Here is a 22,100-nt window from a genome sequence, read left to right as displayed (position 1 = left end):
CACTAATCCTGGCAACAGAAGCTGATGGAAGTTGTAGTCCAAATGCATTTAGAAATCGCCTCCAAGTTAGAACATTGTGGCTCACAAACCAACCTATAGCAAACAAATGTTGGATAGAAGGAAGAAGGTGAAGAGATGGGGAGCGGGAGACCCATTAAGGCTTTCAAAGCTTGGCATTCATTGTCCCTAGGAATTGTTGTAGAAACAACTGAGGTTGGCTTTTGCTGCCCAACTCCCCAAGGGACTCGGAGTCCCCTAAGTCTGTGATGGGTTAAAGAATAGATGGAGGCAGGAACCAGCAGAAGGAAAGCCAGGAAGATCTTTATTTTCCTGTTGCAACAGAGTTCCGCCCCCCCCCTTTTTTCCGACAGGAGAGAAAAGAACAAAGGCCTGCCCTGCAAAAGCCAACCCCAAATTTTTCTACAACAATTGCAAGGCAAGTGCAGAGCCCTAACCTTTAATGAAGGAGGAAGAGGAGCCAGGTATGTTTTGGTGTGCTCCAGTCTTCTCTTCATGGATCACTGCCTTGCCGTGGCAAAGGGGCTTGAATAACTCAGAGAAGCTATGAGCTATGCCCTGCAGGGCCACCCAAGATGGACAAGTCATAGTGGAGAGTTTTGACCAAACATTATCCACCTGGAGCAGGAACCAGCAAGCCACTCCAGTATCCCTGCCAAGAAAACTCCATGGACAAAATATGGTGCTGGAGGAGACTCTTGAGAGTCCCATGGACTGCAAAAAGATCAAACCTATCCATTCTGAAGGAAATCAGCCCTGAGTGCTCACTGGAAGGACAGATCCTGAAGCTGAGGCTCCAATACTTTGGCCACCTCATGGGAAGAGAAGACTCCCTGAAAAAGATATTGGGAAAGATGGAGGGCACAAGGAGAAGGGGACGACAGAGGACGAGATGGTTGAGCAGTGTTCTCAAAGCTACGAACATGAGTTTGACCAAACTGCGGGAGGCAGTGGAAGACAGGAGTGCCTGGCGTGCTCTGGTCCATGGGGTCACAAAGAGTCGGACACGACTAAACAACAACAACAACAAGTCTTCCAAAAAAGCTCAAGACAGCATGTCCAGATGGTGCTCATCCTCCTTCCTCAGTTCCCAACAGCCCGGTGAGGTAGGTTAGGCTGAGAAGCAAATTTCCAACACGCCTTTTCCCAGCTGAGTGGGGCATTTGAACCTTGCACTCCTTACCTCGCGATTTGTAGAAGCTGCATCTCTCTGGCCCATCTCTCTGGGCAGCCCTACAGGCGTGGCAAGGAGTTTGCATTTGCCAGCTTGCTCACTGACTTAGAATATTCCTCTACCACCACCACCCCGTTAAAAAGATACGGGCAATTCAGCCCAGTTCAATACTGCTCCAACGACAGCACAGCATTAAACTGCAGACCATCATCGTCCTTCATTTATTATAATTATTAGAAGGGGGAGCAGATTGGGAAGAGAGAGTTCTTGAAACAGGGCTAGAGCAAATCAGGTCGCCTGCTCGCTCCCCTGGACCCATTTTACAGAAAACACCGCCGCCGTTTTCTTACCTGCAAGGAACTACAGTAATCTAAGCACAGAAACGAAGACTTGCACCCCAGCCTGCTCCTCCGCGCCTCCTGTTATTGCATTTGCCCCTTGAGGGGCGGAGACTGAGATTTCCCAGAAACCCAATGCCTGCTTCAGGTTGCAAGCCCAATTAACACCTTTTTGCAGGAGATAATCGCCTCCAAGCCAAAGGTGGCCCCATCTCAACAAAGGTTTTGCAAAACAATCGCGGCCACCCGGCGGGTCGTCTTTTTTTTTCTGGTGTTGACGCCTCCCCGGCTGTCTGAGCAGGTTTTACTCATGAGGAGGAAGAGGAGCCAGGTACGTTTTGGTGCGCTCCAGTCTTCCAAAAAAAGCTGCTGTAAACCGCCTTGAAACTTTGGTACTGAAAAGCAACATGCGGGTTGCAAAACCATCACAACAGCGACACTGTAACAGAACATATGCGTAAAAGTAAAAACAGTACAGTGTTGCCAACTTTTGTGCTGCTGTGTTTTTTGCTGGTTTTTTTAATATAATTTTTATTAGTTTTTTAACATGTCATTTTCAACAGTAATTAAACATACTTTTACATCTTATTCAAATTTTTGACTTCCATCAATCCTGTCTGAAAATTTTCCAATCTAATCTCTCAGTATGCATTTCCTATCTTCCCTATTACATTTCAAACTCATAACCAATATCTCTATCTTTTTCTACTTTGTAACACTTTGTATATTTCTCCTTACAAAACTTCTTGTAGTCCTTCTAATGTAATTTGCTGATTACAGTTGCTCTTCAAATAATTCATATACTTCTTCCAATCTTCTGTAAATCTCTGCTCCCGCAGGTTTCAAATCCTTCCTGTCATTTTGTCCAATTCTGCATAGTCCATTAATTTAGCCTGCCATTCTTCTTCTGTCGGAATTTCTTCTTGTTTCCATTTCTGGGCTAACAATACTCTTGCCGCAGTTGTTGCATATAAAAATAATTTAACATCTCGCCTATTAATGTCCTGACCTATAATACCAAGTAAAAATGCTTCTGGTTTTTTTAAAAACCTGTTTGCTCCTGCTGCTGTGTTTTTAAGCAGCAGGAGCAAGCACTGACTTCTCTGTGGGCTTCCTCGATGCCTATTGCAGAGTACTTTCACAAATAATTAAATCAGCCAAGGAGATGGATTATTGGTATTAATTGCAATTTTATCTTGCTCTTGCACCAAGGGCTTTAATTCCATTCCTCCCACAACAACCCTATGTGGTAGGTTAGGCTGAGAATAACTAGCCCAATGTCAGCCAATGAGCTTCATAGTCGAGTGAGGATCTACCAGGTCTAACTTGCTAACCACAGCCTTTTCTGACCCAGTGCCCTTCAGATGTTTGGAGTAGACTTTGCCACACATTTCCTCCTAGGACTTCTATTGAGCAAACCTGGTTGGGAGACCATGTATTAACCGGGTAGGGTTCCTGTGGGATATGGCTCCTGTGCCTTTAAGTAAAATGTGATGTTTAGAGGTGAAATATGGAGCCGAATAAAAAATGCAGATCACCTGCTAATTGCTGCAAATGGCACCCCTGTTAAAAGAACAGCCTCAAGGAGGGATTCCAGAGTCCATAGCCTTAAGGAAAGTCATTGCTACAGGTCTTTTATGGGGGAAACTGCAAGACAAAGAGAAAAAGGCTGTCAGCTGTTTGGATGCAACAATAACATCCTGTCTTTCAGCATCTTTTATCAAGTCAAGCTAGCTTTCTTCCTTGCCAGACATTCCGGGGTGTTAAATCCAAAAGAAAGGGAAGGTTGCACTGGAGAAAAATATGTTTATCTCATTTTATATGTATATGCTGATGTACACCATCTTGATATTTTCTGTCAGTGAGTAATATACACGGATTTTTTAATAAGTAAAGTAACTTCTTTCACAAATGAATATTTTACTTGATAACAACAGTTTGCGGGCCACTTTTAGCAACAATATCTAAGCAGTTTGCCACATTTTTAAAAATCCTAGTTTTGAACACATTCCCCCCAAAAATATAATTCTGGTATTGAGTATGTTTTTTAATCAAAAACTAAAGTTTCGGAGAAAAAGTCAGAATGCCCCCCCCCCACAAAAAATCTGTGTTGGAATGTTATAATCATTTTACACGTTTACCAAAAGCTGGGTAAACAGAATCATAGTGTTGAAAGGGACCACTAGGATTCTAGTCCAACCCCCCCCCCCAATGCAGGAATCTTTTCCCCACCAACTAAGCGGGTGGCACTGTGTGTTAAACCACAGAGCCTAGGGCTTGCCGATCAGAAGGTCGGAGGTTCGAATCCCCGCGACAGGCTGAGCTCCCGTTGCTCGGTCCCAGCTCCTGCCAACCTAGCAGTTCGAAAGCACGTCAAAGTGCAAGTAGATAAATAGGTACCGCTCTGGCGGGAAGGTAAACGGCGTTTCCATGCGCTGCTCTGGTTCGCCAGAAGCGGCTTAGTCATGCTGGCCACATGACCCCAAAGCTGTACGCCGGCTCCCTCAGCCAATAAAGTGAGATGAGTGTCACAAGCCCAGAGTCGGCCACGACTGGACTTAATGGTCAGGGGTCCCTTTACCTTTAAGCTATTCCAGAGCAGTAAATGACATACTTGTTATAGCAAGTTAAGGAGCATGTTACAAAGTTGTAAAGTTGAATGTCGATCACATTGTCATTGTATCTTGCATTGTTTTGTATTTATGATATGTTGCTTAATAATTTGTATCTAGTTTTGTTGCATTTATATCCCACCTTTCCTTCAAGGGACCGAAGGTGGCAAACATGTTTCTCTTCCTCTTCATTTTATCTTCACAGCAACCATGCGAGGTGGGTTAGACTGAGAAACATGACTGGGCCAAGGTCACCTAGTGAGTTTCACGGCTGAGTGGGGGATTTGAACCCTGGTTTCCCGGGTTCCCGATCCAACACACTGTTACACCACACTGGCTCTCACACTAGGTATGGAAGAGACCCTGTTTGCAAATTTTATTATAGAGTGTGTTTTGCCCCCAGACCAGTATGGTTGCTTCTGGTTTTTGTCACCCAAAAGCAACTGTAGCTGTGTCAGCCCATGTAGAAAAATTCCGAATTCCAAACCAAGCTGTTACAAAATAAAATGTGCAAGCTTTTTAGTTTTACTGAATGCTTCTTTGGACAAGACAGACAACAAAAATGGAGTGGCGGATAATGTCAAGTTTAATGAAGCTCTGTGAGGTGTTTTGCTTGCTTGCACGCACACACACACACACACACTGCATTCCACCTTAAGACTGTGTCTGAATGCAAATTTCCTCTATGGCATGGGTAGGCAAACTAAGGCCTGGGGGCCAGATCACCTTCTCATTCTGGCCCTTGGACGGTTCAGGAATCAGAGTGTTTTTACATGAGTAGAAGGTGTTCTTTTATTTAAAATGCATCTCTGGGTTATTTGTGGGGCATAGGAATTTGTTCTTTCCCCCCAAAGAAAATATAGTCCAGCCCCCCACAAGGTCTGAGGGACAGTGGACCGGTCCCCTGCTGAAAAAGGTTGCTGACCCCCTGCTCTATGGCTCCAATATCAGCCATCCCACCACCACCACCCCTCGCCCAACCCTTTGTATTGTTTGCCACCCATATCCCCAAACTTTTACCATGAAGGTGCCCAGATGTTAATAGCCCAGAGATGGAAAGAAGAGAGAGTCCCTACCAGAGAAGAATGGCAAATTAAGTTGATGGACTTTGCGGAAATGGCAAAAATGACCAGAAGAATCAGAAATCGGGAAGACCAAAATGTTACTATGGAATGGGGAAAGTATATAACACCTTAAAAACCATTGTAAACAATTAAAATTAGTAGTAGTAGGACTGGAATTGGAATAACACTTGTAGTTTAATGTTGAGTTTTGGTCATTATACAGTGTGTAGATTTGGATTAATAGACAAGATGCAGGAGGGAAAGGTTAATATAGGGACCCACAAAGGGGAGGAGGGAAGCTCAGGAGATTCTTTGAAATTCTCTTTTTATGTTGGTTATTGGATAAGGGTTTGTAAATTTCTAAAATCTGAAAAACTAAATAAAAAATTTAAAAAGAGAAGAAAATCTGAATGTGTACACACTTACGTTGTCACTGTTTTGGTTGCCCTAATGAAGGTGGATTTTATAACTGGTGTGACTCTCTAAGCTCTTTGCAAATGTATTCTCTTAGTGACACTGGAAGCTACCTTATCCCCAATCTGCCAAGACAACAAAGAGGGGGAAATCCCCAACCAAACAAACAAGACCAAAGTCCATTTTAAACATGGGCCCACCTTCCCTTTAGGAATGTGTTTCCAGAGGTGCCAAGACCTGCCAATGGGATCCTTCCCCTGGCTGTTATATACATCAAATGTGAATGGTGCTATCATTTTATTGCATTGCCCGTTCCTCATGCAAGACTTGTTTTCTGCAAACGTTTTGTTTCTGTCCTGCAGGAAGGGTATAGTGTTGAAAAACTTTTCTTTTAGCATACTGGTTTTGTTTTTAACAAGTTGGTTATGTATATAAGTAACAGTAAAGGTAAAGGGACCCCTGACCATTAGGTCCAGTCGTGACCGACTCTGGGGTTGTGGCACTCATCTCGCTTTACTGGCCGAGGGAGCCGGCGTACAGCTTCCGGATCATGTGGCCAGCATGACTAAGCCGCTTCTGGCGAACCAGAGCAGCGCACGGAAACACCGCTTACCTTCCTGCCAGAGTGGTACCTATTTATCTATTTGCACTTTTGTGCTTTCGAACTGCTAGGTTGGCAGGAGCTGGGACCGAGCAACGGGAGCTCACCCCATTGCGGGGATTCGAACCGCCAACCTTCTGATCAGCAAGTCCTAGGCTCTGTGGTTTAACCCACAGCGCCACCTGCGTCCCACATAAGTAACAGTAAAACAGAGTAAAAAGTAATGTTTTGTTTGTTTGTTTGTTGCATTTCTATCCCCCTTTTCCTCCAAAGGAGCTCAAGGTGCTGTACATAGTTCGCATTTTAGGTCAAGTAGTGAGCTTCAGGGCTCAGTGGGGATATGAACCCGGGTCTCCCAGGCCAACTTCCTCCACCCACTATTGTTTCTTGCCCCCTCCCCAACGCACACATTTATAAGTGTTTCTGCAAGGGGGTTCAGTCTTTGGGCTGAAAAAGCTCTCCTTCCCCTGCCTTACCTGCCAGTTTTCCATGGATTTCTAGAGCAGGGTTTCCCAAACTTGGGTCTCCAAAAAAACAGCTGGACTACAATTCCCATCATCCCTAGCTAGCAGGACCAGTGGTCAGGGATGATGGGAATTGTAGTCTAGCTGGAGACCCAAGTTTGGGGAAGCCTGTTCTAGACAGACCAGTTGTGTTCTTTTTATTCATAATGTTATATGTTTTGGGGGACCCACCCCCTAAATCCTAGAAATTAAGAAACTATAGGGCTTTATTTCACCCAGGTCAAAGACCCAGTTTGGCACCAGCCAATGGACTCTCCAATGTTCTATTTGTCCTGGAAGCATTCAAGTTCTTGACAGGCCTTTTGGGGGATTAAAAAGAAATATGTGTAGACTTGCACTAGACTAGAGAGTCACTGGTGTGCATTGAAAGCACTGCTGTATTTTTGGGTGGTTCCATTGCACTTCCAAAAATGACAGGTCTCCCAGGTCTGCTATTAAACAGAATGATGAATGAACACACAAACAGAAGACAGCAACACACCAGTTCCAAAACAGACATTTTAATCTTGGTGAAGCACCTCTTAGAAATTGTATCCTTACAAAACTTTTTTTATTTAAATAAAAAGGCCAAGGTGCTCTCATTGGAACTCTGTACAAAATATACAGTATCAAACACTTGTTTCCAAATGGTTGCACAGTACTTAAATGAGGTGGAGAAAAGACCCCTTTTTAAATTGTCTGGCAGGACTGCAAGATGGGGAAATAGCAGGCTTTCCCCCTCCCCTTTCCAAACCAATCTGCATACTCAGTGCACCACGGAAATAATAATATTAACAACAATAATAACAGCAAAAATAACAAGGAGAAAATGGCAAGCGGTGCTGCCTCTAGATACTATCACATGAGCACAAGGGGCGTCGCAGTGCATCCCTCGCCTAAGATTTGCTTAAGATAAATCGCTTCCTCTGTGACCCAGCTTGCTGTGTTGTGTTCTGTACACACATCTAGTCTCTGAATTCTGTCCGGAGCTGGCTGGAAAGGAACTTTGTCATATCCAAAGCCTTCCAGTCCGCTGCAAGTTTCAGTGTGTGGCAGGGAGGGCCAACTGCTGTTAGACACCCAACTCTCATAGAATGGCCAATGGTCAGGAACGGATAGGATTTGCAGCCCAAGAACATCTGGGCAGCACCACAGTCCTGCCTTAAAACTATCTTCCATTACTGCCTCACGTCTCTTTTTCAGAACAGTAATTTTGCCACCAGCACAAACACATCTTCAGGTGTCTTGGACGATTCGCAGATGACAGAGCTAATCTGTCATTCATACTTTCCTTTCCGATTCCCTTTAATATACACAAGAGCTTCTTTTAAAAAAAAATGATCTTAAGTCCACAAACAGTACCAAGAACTGCTTTGAAAACTTGCACAAAAATAAAGTACCAAATTTGAAGCCTTTAATGAAAAAAAATAGATCTGAATAATAGATCTTATAAAGGCCAAGCTGTCACATTTCTAAAATGTGGTAGTTTAAGACTCAAAAAAACCAAACTTTTAAGTACAGGAGCCATGTCCCCACTGACGTTATGGAGAAACCAGAACTTTTCAAACCTGTCTTCTATTTAAAAAAAAAAAAAAAAAACAGGAAGGAAACTCTTTTTTTAAAAAAAAAATGTATCAAGTGGTCCCCATTAGAATTAAGCATGGGTCATTGTTATCACAGAAAGCAGGTGAAATGGTAAAGTTATTTCCAAGGCTGATTCTCTTCTGATGGTGACGGGTGGAGGCCACCAAGACTGAATGCTTCACAAATCTCCAGCCTCAAAAAGAAAAGGAAAAACCTGCCGCACTTAGAAAAGTAGCATATCAGGGGGAAATAGAACCATGGTGTGCTAGCTTTCTATGTTCGGTGATACTTATTGCTGTATGGACGGCGTATTCAGTAACTCAGAAAATTGGGCTTCCACCTCACCTGCGTGGTTTGAGCAAGTGAATTTGGCAAGAAAGGCATCAAAAAAAGAAAAGGAACCAGAGTCGGGTATGGCACCTCCCGTGAGTGAAATTCATCTACAGGAAAAGGAAACCCATGAAATGCAGCCCTTTCTGCAATGCCAGTGGGGGAGGCAGGACTCCCGAAAGGTGCTGCTCGTCACTTTTTGGAGGCCTCAAGAAAGCAGGAAGAAGCAGCAGCTGCTAGTACAGCAACAGCTCCTGCCTCCATGCTGCAAGGATCCGTTCCTCTCTTCCACCCACCCACCAGTCTTGCCTGATGCCTCAACAAGCAAATCAACAGAACTGCAGGCCCAATCCCCAATTTGTGGCAAAGCAAGGTTTTTACTGCAAACGTGATGATCTGGGCTGCTTTCTTCCACCCCATTGGGAGAAACAAACTGATGATTCTGGGCATAGCATTATGTCTCGGAGTATGGAATAGCGGTCTTTTTTCCACTCAAGCAAACCCCCAAGAGGTAAGCCATGAACAAACCTCAGGTGCTGACCGTGGTTGGTTTTTGAACAAAACAAACCATAGTTCTTGACCTGGACATAGGCTTGGATCCAGTGCTAGTCCAATTCAAAGCCAAGCCGCTGAAATTAATGGACTTAAGTCCATTTATTTCAATGAATCTACTCTGACTTAGTTGGCAAGAATGCTGAGCCAGGGATCACGGTTTGTTCCTCTCCTTGCAACAGCAAGGGGTAGCAGAGCAGCTAAAATCAATGTGTTCACAATGAGCCATTAGCTATTGTTCACCAAGGTGAGCAAATAGGGCCAGTGGTCACAGCTGAAGTCCATTGCCCTCTTATGCCCCTGGACCAGTAATGCTGAATTCACTCTTTTCGTCATGGGTGTTGAGGCAGCAGGAAGGAGAATGAACTACAAACTGCCAAGCAAAATCTTTTCTCTCCAGCACCCAAACTGGCAATTGCTTAAGAATTGTGTCTGGACCATTTCAGAATAGACGGAACTCTCATGGTTTGAAAGGGATCCAGGGATCCACACCTCCTTTTTTCTCGCTGGCCCTCTGAGCAGTGCCAGGCAGCTTTTCCTTTCCGACAATGCCCCTGACCTGCTGTCACTCTGGAGCACTGTGGGAAATTTAGAGGGTGACAGCTGTCTGTCACTGCGGCCAGCTATACTTGCCGGTGCTCACCAACACAAGAGGAGGCCCACCAGTGGGAAACAGACCAAGGGCTTCCTCAAACCTGGATCTCAACCCTGAACTGAGGAGTTTTTAAAGACCAGTAGCCAGCTGCCTCCTTCAGCAGCAAGCGCAGTGTGCTTTGTTGCCGGGAGGAAGAGCACAGAAGCCATCTTGTGAACTTTAGGTCCTGTTCCCATGTTCCTCCTTTGACATGGCTGCCACCACAAACTACCGCAATATGCCAAGGTTTCCTGAAGACATGTGGAGCCCTGTGGCATTTGTTGGGCTCCACACCACCAGAGGAACATCTGGAGAGAGTCCTCATCAGCCTCTCCAAAGCATGGAGATTAGGCCTGGGAGATGCCCAGGACCATGGAACATAGCTATGCTTTCAGGCACCTTGCTAATGGGGTTCCAATCTGCCAGCAGGATGACACAATTTGACATTATCTCACTCTTCCCACCCACACCAGACACACACACACTCACTCACTCATCCACCTCCAACCAGCCTTTCACATAGTCCTGCAAAATCTCGAGGTAATATTGCCACTCTGGTTCACTGTCATATTGCACCGCGTAAACTGTCTTCAGGGGGTTCTTGTGGTATTTGTGAATCCGCACCACCAATCCTGGGTACCACGCTTCTGTCTTGTCCTTCTCCTCGTACAAGTGCCTGATCCGCTTGCCAACAAGGTCCGGATACTGAGGGGGCAAAGCGTAGGCCTTCGTACCACCTGGCGCCCGGTGCCTGAACCTCTTCAGGAGCACTGAAGGCTGCTTTCTCCTCCTCTTGCGGGCAGCTTTTGGGGCTGGTGGCCCCTGGATATCTCGAAGGGCGTTCTGGAATTTGATGTGGACCATAGATTTCTTACAGTGATGGAGACCCTTTGAGGTACTGGCTGTTTTCCTGTCATCTGATTTGGCCAGCTTCACCTTAAGAGCCCCGGGGAGTTTAAGGGCTGGCAAAAGCTGCTCCGCAGTTTTAGGGTGAAGCGGCAGTCCTTTGGTCTTCAAGGCCACAGAGGCAGAGTCTTTCTCAGGCTGCAACTTTGCTCCCTTTAATGCAGCGTCCCTTTGGATAGAAGGTGAGGAGGGTCCCTGAGACATATCATCATCTATTTGATGGCGGGTCTTGGAGGGCAAACAAGAAGCCAATCTATATTTTTTGCCTTGCTTATGCTTCCTTGCGAAGTGTTGGGTGAGAGACTGGGCTGTCATACCCTGTAAACATCTGGTTGCATCTGTTGACTTCAAGACGTCTGGTGATAAAGCTTCAGTGTCCATCTTTGGGCTCTCCTCTGCAAGATCACCTGTGGAAACAGAAAATTAATAATAAACGTTCAGCCAAATTAGTGCCTGCGCCCTCAACAGACAACCATCCATCACAGTCCTATAACCTGATCAGAAAATACACAGCCTTCACTCAGAAGATGCAACAGACTCTCACCTGGACTCCCCCAGTAGGTGGGACTGTAGATAAAAAGGTAAAAGACCCCTGGATGGTTAAGTCCAGTCAAAGGTGACTATGGGATTGCGGTGCTCATCTCGCTTTCAGGCCGAGGGAGACAGAGTTTGTCCACAGACAGCTTTCCAGGTCATGTGGCCAGCAGCACTAAACTGCTTCTGGCCCAATGGAACACCGTGACAGAAGCCAGAGCGCATGGAAACGCCATTTACCTTCCCGCCTCAGCGGTACCTATTTATCTACTTGCACTGGAATGCTTTCGAACTGCTAGGTTGGCAGGAGCTGGGACAGAACAACGGGAGCTCACCCCGTCACAGAGATTCGAACCACTGACCTTCTAATCGGGAAGCCCAAGAGGCTCAGTGGTTTAGACCACAGTGCCCCCCCTGACCCTAGGTGAGACTGTACACCTGATCTAGCTCCTGCAAAGATCCTCTTAAGCCATGGAGAGGGAAGAAGGTCAACTGGAGTCCACTGGACAATTTGCAATGGAATACTGGTTTCCTTGCAAAGAAACTGGGGGTCAGGTGAATCTTGTTCTTGAGCACACAGCTGGGGAACCTGGAGCTCTCCAGATGTTGCTGAACTCCACACTCTCAACAGCTCTAGCCAGCTTGGCCAATGGTCAGGGTTTGATAAGAGTTGTGGCCCAGCAAATACCTGGGATGGCCACTAATTCCCCATCCACGTTCGTAAGCAAGAGTGCAGACTCCAGGATAACAGCATCACTGCAACCTTTTGAAATTTCCATCACAGAGGTGGCACCCATTGATGCCCACACTTGCAGTGCTCATGTCAGGTGGCAGAGGAACCAACCCCCACAGCAGATTGCCAGGAAAGAAAAAGACAAGCAAAAGTTCTTACCATCTGCTTTTTATTCAAAATTCACAGAGAGAGGCTTAGGAATGCTGCCTCCAGGAATAATGGCGTTGTCCTGAGTGAGTCTCCACCCTTCCGTCTCTCCCACTTACTCATGCATCATCACTACAGGTGCTGAAAAGGGCCCTCTGCCTTTGAGCTCTTTGCTCTCCTGCTTTCAATGCTTGCCAGGTTCTGGGAGGGGGGGTAGGAATGCTTTCCAAAAGGACTGTGTGTGCCAGCTGTCATCCCCCCGCTTGGTCTTCTTCCTCCTCCTCCTCCTCTCCCACTATTTCCCAGCTTTCCCCCTCATCTGCCTCTGAGCTGTGTTCTTGCTCAAACCCCTGTTGTAATTCTGAACTGTCTTCTTCTCTGGAAGGGACAGGCTTGGGAGGCGATCTCCACCATTCCTCCTCTGCCCAGTCCCTGATATATAATGCTTTAGGACAGCTTATCACCACTTGCATTTTCCAATTGATTTCTTCAGCACCCTTCGCCTGCTGAGCGACGAGGCGATTGGCGCACACATGCCGAGGTGGCTGCAAGCCGACCATCTCTGCTCCAGGCAATTCACACAGGAACAGCGAGGTTCAAAGTATGTTTTCAAGCAAGGCTGGCATCGTCATCTGGCACCTTGGGACAGCTGCCGCAGCCCCAGCCCCTTGGGACAGGGCCCACCGCAGCCTGCTCAGGGACACCCCCACAACAAGGTTGGCTATGCACTACCATTCAAAATTTCACAAAGTGCCAGAGTAGCATCATTCCAGGGCAGACGGTGGGGCACGTCTTTCTCTTAAGGGCTGCATTGCCTTGAGAGTAATCTGTCGGGGGCAGCTGGTTGGCAGAGGGTGGGGCCAAAGGCAGGCAGGAATCTGCTTTTCTGACTTCTTCCACCAACCCCTTCTCTCTCTCTCTCTCTCTCTCTCTCTCTCTCTCTCTCTCTGACACCTTGAACCAAGATGCCTTGAACCCAGCCACTAGTCCATTTAACTCTGATCAGTGATGAATCACTACGGTGTTAGGACTGGTGTGTGTGTGTGTGTATTTTTCAGCACTCGCTACCTTTGAAGCTAAAACTTCCCACTACCCCTGCCTATTGGGTCATGCTGCCTGGGGCTAATGGGAGCTGGAATCCAGCAACATTAAGAGTACACCCACCCCAGTGCTAGGGGTTTCGCCATCCCAGTGCTAGGGATCAAAGCCAGGGTCCTTCAGCAAGCAAAGCATAGGCTCTACTACATAGGGAAAGTGCAGGGGGGACATTTGGCCCTCCAGTTGTTGCTGAACTACAAACCCCACCATTCCTGGTGGCTGTTGCAACTCCCATCAGCTCCAGCCAGCATACCTGCTGGTCGGGGATTATGGGAGTTGGGAGTCCAAGCACCCCTGGAGGTCCAGAGGCCGGGGGCACCAGCTGGTCTCCACCACTATAAGCAGCTGTACACCACATAAACCCACACAAAGAACAGATACCTACTTGGAGGTATGCAGGACAGCCTGTGAAGTGGGACCTGGAAAAAAATAAAGTTACGCAAAATCATCTGGTGTGTTAGTGAAAGGGTCGGTCATAAAGATGGCTGGCACTGGGTGTTTGGTTGCAGCTAATCTAAGGGTGACAACCCCCTCTGCAAAAGAAGACTGTGCCCTCTCTCTCTCCAAATATATACATACAATGGAACCTCGGTTTTTGAGCATCTTGGGAGCAGAACGATTCGGAAGCTGAACGCCGAAAACCCGGAAGTAATTCCTTCCGTTTTCGAACGTGCCTCAGAAGTCAAACAGCTTCCGAGGCGCATTTTCCATATTTTTTCCCCATTGACTTTGCAGCCAGCCCATTGATCCTTCGTTTTCAAATGTTTCGGAAGTCGAGCGGTCTTCCAGAACCTTGTAAACAGAGGTTCCACTGTGCACACATTAGGCTGCCATTGCACACCCCCTGTGTGAGGAGTTGTAGTGCCTGGATTTGTCATGAGGAGGGGGGACAGGCTTGGAAGAGCCGTGAGGCTACGGGGGATCAAAGGAGCTCTTAGGGGATGCAGCATTCACATGAAGTGTAATGCGGGGTGCTAGGATCGGTGAGCAGCACAAATAGGGCCACCAGCCCCTAATAGCCTCCCACACACACACGTGGATATAGACAGCTGCCTTTTACAAGGTCAGATTGTCCACTTAGCCCAGTATTGCTTGCTCTGGCTGGCAACAGCTCTCCAGGGGCTCAGGCAGACGTCTTTCTTCTTTGATCCCTTAGCTGGGGACTGAACCTGGCACCTCCACCATGAGCCTCGGGGATATTATTCAACACTTTGCGGAAAGGCAAAAAAGCCCACCGGGCTCACGGCGGCGTCTTTGGACCCTTGGTATAATGGCAGGAAAACAGATTCAGAAACCACCGGCGGGGGGGTGGGGGAGGCACGGCCATGCTGCAACTGGGGCTCTCCACGAGAACCAGGTATCCCGACGGTGGCAGAGCCCATTCTGCCCCTGCAGGCTGCTTGGGCATGATTTTCATCTGCATTCCCAAGGCTAGGGAGCAGACGGAATATCCTGGTGTGCAGTGGGTGTTGCATTCAATAACTTTCTGACTGTAGGAAGAAGAAGAAGAGTTTGGATGTGATATCCCGCTTTATCACTACCCGAAGGAATCTCAAAGCGGCTAACATTCTCCTTTCCCTTCCTCCCCCACAACAAACACTCTGTGAGTTGAGTGGGCGTAAGAGACTTCAGAGAAGTGTGACTGGTCCAAGGTCACCCAGCAGCAGCATGAGGAGGAGCAGGGAAGCGAACCCGGTTCACCAGATTACAAGTCCACAGCTCTTAACCACTACACCACATTGGCTTCCTCGGAAGGTGGTGGGCTTTCCGAGGTGGTTTTTAAGCAGAGGTTGGATAGCCATCTGTCATGGATGCTTTAGTGGAGATTCTTGCATTGCATGGATTGGACTAAAAAAAAAAGAAGGTAAAGGTAAAGGACCCCTGGACCTTCCCGCCACAGCAGTACAGGTTTATCTACTTGCACTGGTATGCTTTCGAAATGCTAGGTTGGCAGGAGCTGGGACAGAGCAACAGGAGCTCCCTCCATCACAGGGATTCAACCTGCTGACCTTCCAATCGGCAAGCCCAAGAGGCTCAGTGGTTTAGACCACAGCACCACCCGCCTCCCCCAGATTGGAATAGATGAGCCTCCGGGTACTTTCCAACTCCATCTACAATTCTATGGTTTTATAATTCTGACAGGTAGAAATGTTTCTCTTTAGGTAAAGGTAAGGTAAAGGACCCCTGGATGGTTAAGTCCAGTCAAAGGTGACTATGGGGTTGTGGAACTCCACTGAGCCTCTTGGGCTTGCTGATCGGAAAGCTGGCGGTTCGAATCCCTGTGACGAGGTGAGCTCCTGTTGCTCTGTCCCAGCTCCTGCCAACCTAGCAGTTCAAAAGCACACCAGTGCAACTAGATAAATAGACACCACTGCGGCGGGAAGGTAAACAGCGTTTCCATGCACTCTGGCTTCCGTCATGGTGTTCCATTGCAACAGAAGCAGTTTAGTCATGCTGGCCACATGGCCCAGAAAGCTGTCGGTGGACAAATGCCGGCTCCCTCAGCCTGTTTCTATTTTTTCCAGCTCAAGGATGTGCGTGTGCATATGCACACACAGAGAGAGATTTCCCCCTTCCCCTAACAATTTCACCATTCCTTCTGCTGACCTCCCTGCAGCCTAAACCAGCTCCATTCTGCCCTATCCAAATCAAGAGGCTGGAATGGTCCGAGATATTTGCACCCACACCCCACCAGATTCTGAACTAGACAAGAGCTCCCATCCTACACGTCACATTCACAGTCATGCAAATGCCTAGACTTCACAAGAATAGCATCCATGCCAAACGAGAAGCAGCTGAGCGCAGGCACGAAAACCCAAGAGTACAGCAGAGATATCATTTTGCTTCAGGGTAGAGCGCGGAGAGAGCTCCTTGCTGAAAAGCAGGTTGCATGCCACCGTTAGCTGCACTTACCAAGCTGTTGCTTGACGCAGTCGTGCCAGTGGAGGTTCAGAAGGTCTGGGTAGATATCGGGCAGCTGTTTCAAGGCCAGCAGTTTCAGCATCCGGGAGGTGCAACTCTTTAGCTCCAGCTCCCTCAGCAGCCTCTCCTCAGATAAGGTTGTGGGACGTAGCTCTACCCTGTGGTCCTGCAGCACGTGGTCAACAGAGGAGCTGGACAGGTTGGGGAAGAGGGTCTCCTTCACCACGTGGATGGGGATGAAGATGGTGCCCGCTCGGATCACGTGAGGAAAGGGGCACCTGCGAGTAAACAGGATGGCCTCCAGCTGAGACAGCAGTTTGTTAAGGAACAGCGCCATGTCCTTGAAAGCCAGCCAGATCTCCTTGCCCTTGGAAGGCGTCGGAGCTTCAGAAAACTTCGAGCCGTTCTTGTGCTTCGCCGACCCTACTGCCTTCCCTTGGCGATCCCCTTTGGACTTGGTCTTCTCCAGCCACTCCTTGAGCAGCTCTGGAGCGGAGGTAGACACGGAGCAGGAAATGATGGCGCAGATCGAAGTATGCAAGGCAGTGAAATGCTGCCTGGGGGAATGTTGCTTATCGGGCAATTCGCTGCTGGTGGAAAGCGAGGCACCGGTCTCTTCCAGGGCAGGAGACGCAGCAGGTGCACTAGGAGGTGGGGCTTTTGAAGCATCTGGCAGCTTAACGTTAAAGCAATTCTGTGGCAAGAGTTGAGTTTCAGGCTGAGTCACCGCCTGCTGAAGGCTTTGCTGAACCAGAGACGTGTTTTGCTGAGTCGCCGCGTGTGGGAGGCTTTGCTGAACTGGAGGCGTGTTTTGCCGAGTCGCTGAATAGGGGAGGCTTTGCAGAACCGGAGGCGTGTTTTGCTGAGTCGCTGCATAGGGAAGGCTTTGTTGAACCGGAGGTGTGTTTTGCTGAGTCGCCACTTGTGGGAGGCTTTGCTGAACTGGTGGGTTGCTTTGCAGATCTATTGCTTGTCCAGAGCCTTCTCGCAATGTAGAGACATCACTGGCCTTAACAAACACATGGGAGCTCGGCTGCAAGGAGGAAGAGTCTTGTTTCACTGCACAACCTCGCCCAGCTGCATGCGACTTTTGGATTTTGAATTTTTTGTACAAGAATGCCGAAGAGCTGTGAAAACTGCTCTTTCCCGCAGGGCCACTTTTCCCGGCCAACTCTGCCATTTGCACATTAGACTCCTGCACAATCTCCTGCCTCTTAGGCAAAGTCTCGCTCGCCTCCTTCCCTTTCTTCTCTGAACTTTCCCTTTCAACAGCCTCCATCTTCCCAGGTGACCTCCGAAGACTGGGCACTTCTGCCAAGCCTTCTGTTTTAAAGCTGAGATCCAGGGCATGGTCTTCTCTGGCCCCAGCACTGCCATTTATACAAGCTGGTGGGGCCTGGTGACTGGGCACAGGTCCACTGGGAGGCAAGTATTTGACCCGGCAGCTCTCCCAAGTCCCAGCATAATCTTCACGCCCTCTCACAACCCCGGCACAGTTTCTGCTTGGCTCCCTATTTACAACTTTTGCCATCACATCACAAACGGTTTCTTTCCTTCCGGGCAGCGGTGCCTGAGACACTTCCCCTGACCGTCCAAGGTCTGGCTGCGGTGGGCTCTGAACTTCCATGCATTTGCCTGAGTTACCAAAAGAAGTCTCCTGGGTTTGACAGCTTTTAGAGAGTGAAATCTCCGCTGACTCGGAATCAGCCAGGTAACGTTGGTAAGGCGCCAAGCTAAAGACGTTGTTGATAACCGGCATAGGAGGGGAAGAAGAGGGAAGGGGTTCCTCGGGTCTTTTAGGACCCCTTCCTTTGTCCTCTGATGGCTGCAGCATACTTGGGAATGAGGAACCGGAATCCTCAAGGATGTTTTGGAGGAGATCTCCTTTAACGCAGGAGTCATGGGACGCAACTGGACTGTCCGAAATCACTATGCATTTCCCCAATTCAGTTTTGCAAGCCCAGAGGTTCCTTTTCTTGGCTTCAGGTATTAAAGCGGACCTTCTGGGTGCATCACAGAGTTCCTCTCCCTTAGCGTTGGCCTCTTCCGAATGGCTCAGACCCGCCCTGCAGGCAGCCTCTTGCATGGACCGAAACCGACTAAGGAAGCCAGGCAATCTGTCTGCAGGGTGGTGCATCTGCGAAGGCTGGCGTTGAGGAGTTGCCCATTGACTCGGAATGTTCTCATTGCTTAGCTTGGCAACATGATCGCCCTCGCGACAATCCGGAAGGCCATCTCTGCTGGGGAAAGAGCCACAATACGAAGCCTTCTCCGACAGGGTGCAGCTGGAGATGGGAGCCTCTTTGGTCCTCGCGTTTGGTTGGGGCTCATGTTCCCGAAAAGGCTGGTGGCTGGGTGGGGTTGCCGCAGGAGGAGGAGGACCAAGTGATCTGTAGATATAGCTGTCCAAGTGAGTAGGATAATAACTCTGTGGTGTTAAGTACGATCCTGGGAGAAGCTGGGGATCTTCGCGGCCCGGAGAGGCAAAGGCTTTGCAGGCTGGCAGAGCAAAGGGGGAATTGGGTTTTTCCGCCTGCACACAGCTCTGGTGGTACAACAGCATCTGTTCGTGTGAAGTCAGTGGGTAGGAAGTGAGCGGGTAACATGCAGGTGACCTCTCTTGATACATCAGGTTCTGGGGATTGGCCAGTGGGCTGGTAGCAGGAGGTAGCTTTGACCAGGCATGTTTGCGAGGACTTCCGCCACGAGCCTCAGGGATATTCGGCGGGCTGTGGTATGTGGCCTGGCATTTCTCAAACACTTTGCGGAACGGCGAAAAGCCAACAGGGCTCACAGAAGTGTCTTTGGACCCTTGGTGGGACGGCAGGTAACCCGATTCAGAAACCACCGATTTGGGGGGCACGGCCGTTCCGCAACCAGCCCTCTCCAAGTGAACCAGGTGTCCAGACGGTGGCAGAGCCCATTCTGCTCCCGCCGACTGCTTGGGCATGCTCTCTCCCTGCATCCCCGAGGCTAGGGAGCCTTTTGGGCTGTAGCCAGACTCGGGACAATAACTGTGGTTCCGGTACACCGGTTTCGGCACCGCCAGAGTCGAGAAACCTGCCGCTGTTCGGGGAGAATGCTGTGCCGGGTAGCTGTGCACCCAGGCCTGCTGAGCGAGTCCTGTATGGCCCATGTAGTTGGCCAGCTTCTCCTGAGCAGCCATGCACTTGCTGCCAGCCTTCTCGTGCCCGGAAATTTGACCCCGTGCCCCAAAACTTTCTGCTTCCGGTCTGTACAGCATGCACAGGGCTTTGTCTGTCCTCGAGGGGTGGCTGGCCACAGCACCCGTGCAATGGGCGTAGGTCTCGGTGGGAGTCCAGGGAGACAAAGACTTGGGCCCTTCGTGGCATTGCAGGGGGTAGGCAAAGCACGATCCCTTGTAGCTGTAATGGTTGTCTGAGGTATAGCCAGGCAGGGCGCTCGACCTACACAAACCCGACGAGAGAACATGGCCTGCCTCCACCTCCAGTCGAGGGTGCTTGCTGTAACTCAGGGCCCCGAGTGGCTCCAAACGTCGCTTCTCAGCCATTACACTGCCCTCACCACCTCCGGTCTTGGAGAGTCACTCTGGATACTCTGCAAGGGGACGAAAGAAAAGGCAAACAATCAGGGATCCAAGCCTACCACACTGTTTTCTTGCTAGGCAAAGGTTTGCTCGCATGGCAGTCATCTGTACACCAAAGCTCTCCAGATCTTGATGGACCACAATTCCCATCTTCATCCCTGGCCATGCTGGCTGGGGCCCAGGAGAGCTGTAGCTCCAAAATACTTGGAAGCCATCAGCGTTACCTATCCCTACATAGCTGGTGCTTCTTTCTTGCAAGTGGGTGATGCCATTTTAGAGACACAAGCAACAGCACTCACAGCTGTGCAGCTATCCCAGAAGTCAGAACAGTGAGAGGGATCGCTGCTTTCGCTGCGCAGTGATCTCTCTTGCTATTCTGGCTTCTGGGATTCAGAATATTTTTTTCTTGTTTTCCTCCTCCAAAAACTAGGTGCGTCTTATGGTCTGGTGCGTCTTATAGAGTGAAAAATACAGTGCGTTGTCTCCCTGTTTGACTATGTAAAACATTGGGGGTATATAACCTATTGCAAATAGAGTTCTCTGGTTATGTCACCAAACTGGGAAAATTATGAGAGAAGGAGAAAATTCTCTCTTGCACTTTTCCCACTCCATTCCAGATTTCATACACCACAGTCATCTTCTTCTTCTTTTGAACTGAAAAGGTTGCAGATAGATCTGACATCTTTCCAGCAGAGGGCACACAGAGCCAGCTGCTCAGGCACTGAGAGAGGAAATCCCCTTTTCACTACAATATAACAGAGGAATTGCTTTGCCTATCTACCAAGCTCCTGTGGTTTTTTAAACCTGGCAGTATTTTGTATAGAAAACATTTATCGAGGAAGATTAGTTTTTAAAAGGGGGGAGGAATCAATCACAAATGTACACACTCATTTCATCTTTCATAATTCTGCTTTATTTCCCATAGCCCCCCAAGGGGGAAAAGTATTAAGTAGGGTGACAAAGTCCCCTACAGTAAACCTGCTCAGATTCATCTGGTATCATCCACACATTTTCAAGATACATCCACTGTCTTAAGGACTAGAAACTGGGTTTTTTTAAAAAAAATGAAACAAAACATGAAAGTGGAAATTCTCAGAGTGCTATGCTAACTGGTCAATTTAGCATGTTTATTTTATTTGTGTTTAGTGAACAAATGCAATATTTGGCCAATGCAATATTTGGGAAGCATGGCAGTTTTGACTTTTCTAGCTTTGTTCACTAAATACAAATAAAATAAACATGCTACATTCACCCTATGGTGAAAAAGTTCCCGATGCAAACTGCTGGAAGGTGTCCTTGATACCTTCATAGTCTCTTGCTTCTTGGAAAATAGAAAAGGCTGAACATGCCCAGTGGGCATGGTACGCTGGTTGACTTTTGGGGTGGGGAGATGGAAAACTAGGGAGAATAAAATATCCTAGAAAAGGATAGAGCTGGCTGGAATGTAAAACAGGAGCATTCTACACTAATGCATTTTGTTGGTGATCCCACTGGTTGGTCCATACTCTGATTTTTCAAAGCAAACAATAACTTTTGCAGAGGGGGTTAAGAGGAGGGAGAAGGGAGCCTGACTTAAGAGAGAAACAGGCTCTAAGCCTTGCTGGCCCCTGTTTCAAATCTTGCATCACTTAAGTGTTCCCCCTGCATTCACATCTTTGCAGTTACACATTCGCTTAAGTCAGAAAGTCAGTAAAACAACCAACTAAGAAGGAACCGTCAGACAGCACTAGGTCCCTGCGTGATTCCTTGGCAGGAGCCAAAAATGTCTAGGAACTAAACATTTCAGGCTTCTCAGCAAATGCAGAGTCACCACTAAACCGTTTGGGATTTGGGATTCTCACATTAGGAAGGAGGCACTTCTTAAAGGTTCCTCTATTTTTCTTGGAAATTTCAAATCTGACCTCAAACACCTGCTCTCCTCCAGGCTACAGTCAACACCTGCTCTCCTCCAGGCCTCTGAGTCTGCAGAAGGTAAACAACTTAGATAGAAACTACTTTGACAGAGCAATCCTGTGCATGTCTACACAGAAGTGAAGTCCCATTTACTACTTACTTGCTTACAAGGGAATAAGCTCAAACAGGCTTATTCGCTAGTAAGCAAGTCTGCTTAGGATCTTAGTCAAGTTATAAACTTATCCCACGACTTGGTCACCCATGACAAAAGATGTTTGGAAGCAGAAATATAAGATTGAGAACATTCTGCTCTTGCAATTTGTTTATTGTGGAAAGATTTGTTTATTGTCTCTCCACAAATTGTTTATTGTTCTGTTGGGGCTACAGTAATTTTTCTCAAACTTGGATTACCAGCTATTATTGGACCACCATTATCCCTGACCACTGGTCCTGCTAGCTAGGCAATGAATCAAAT

General features: G+C 48.0%; 1 protein-coding gene across 2 annotated transcripts in view; it reads right to left on the bottom strand.

The window, feature by feature from the left end:
- Window positions 1-7,229: 7,229 nt before the first annotated feature.
- Window positions 7,230-22,100, bottom strand: part of LOC310693450 (uncharacterized protein C15orf39 homolog) — a 42,370-nt gene continuing 27,499 nt past the window's right edge. The window contains exons 2-4 of one of the 2 annotated variants that reach the window (XM_083475568.1): window positions 16,156-19,743; window positions 13,628-13,661; window positions 7,230-11,137 (exon numbers count right to left, since the gene is read on the bottom strand). In XM_083475568.1, the coding sequence (XP_083331694.1) occupies window positions 11,134-11,137; window positions 13,628-13,661; window positions 16,156-19,696 (3,579 nt within the window). In that variant the 5' untranslated portion in view covers window positions 19,697-19,743 and the 3' untranslated portion in view covers window positions 7,230-11,133. The remainder of the gene's footprint in view (window positions 11,138-13,627; window positions 13,662-16,155; window positions 19,744-22,100) is intronic. The other variant, XM_083475567.1, reaches the window with a different exon arrangement.

This window comes from Podarcis liolepis (genome assembly GCF_965112155.1).
Source record: "Podarcis liolepis genome assembly, chromosome: 14".
In the NCBI taxonomy this organism is placed as follows: Eukaryota; Metazoa; Chordata; class Lepidosauria; order Squamata; family Lacertidae; genus Podarcis; species Podarcis liolepis.
The sequence above is the reverse complement of the archived record's forward strand: the minus strand, read 5'-3'. Positions and strand labels throughout refer to the sequence as shown.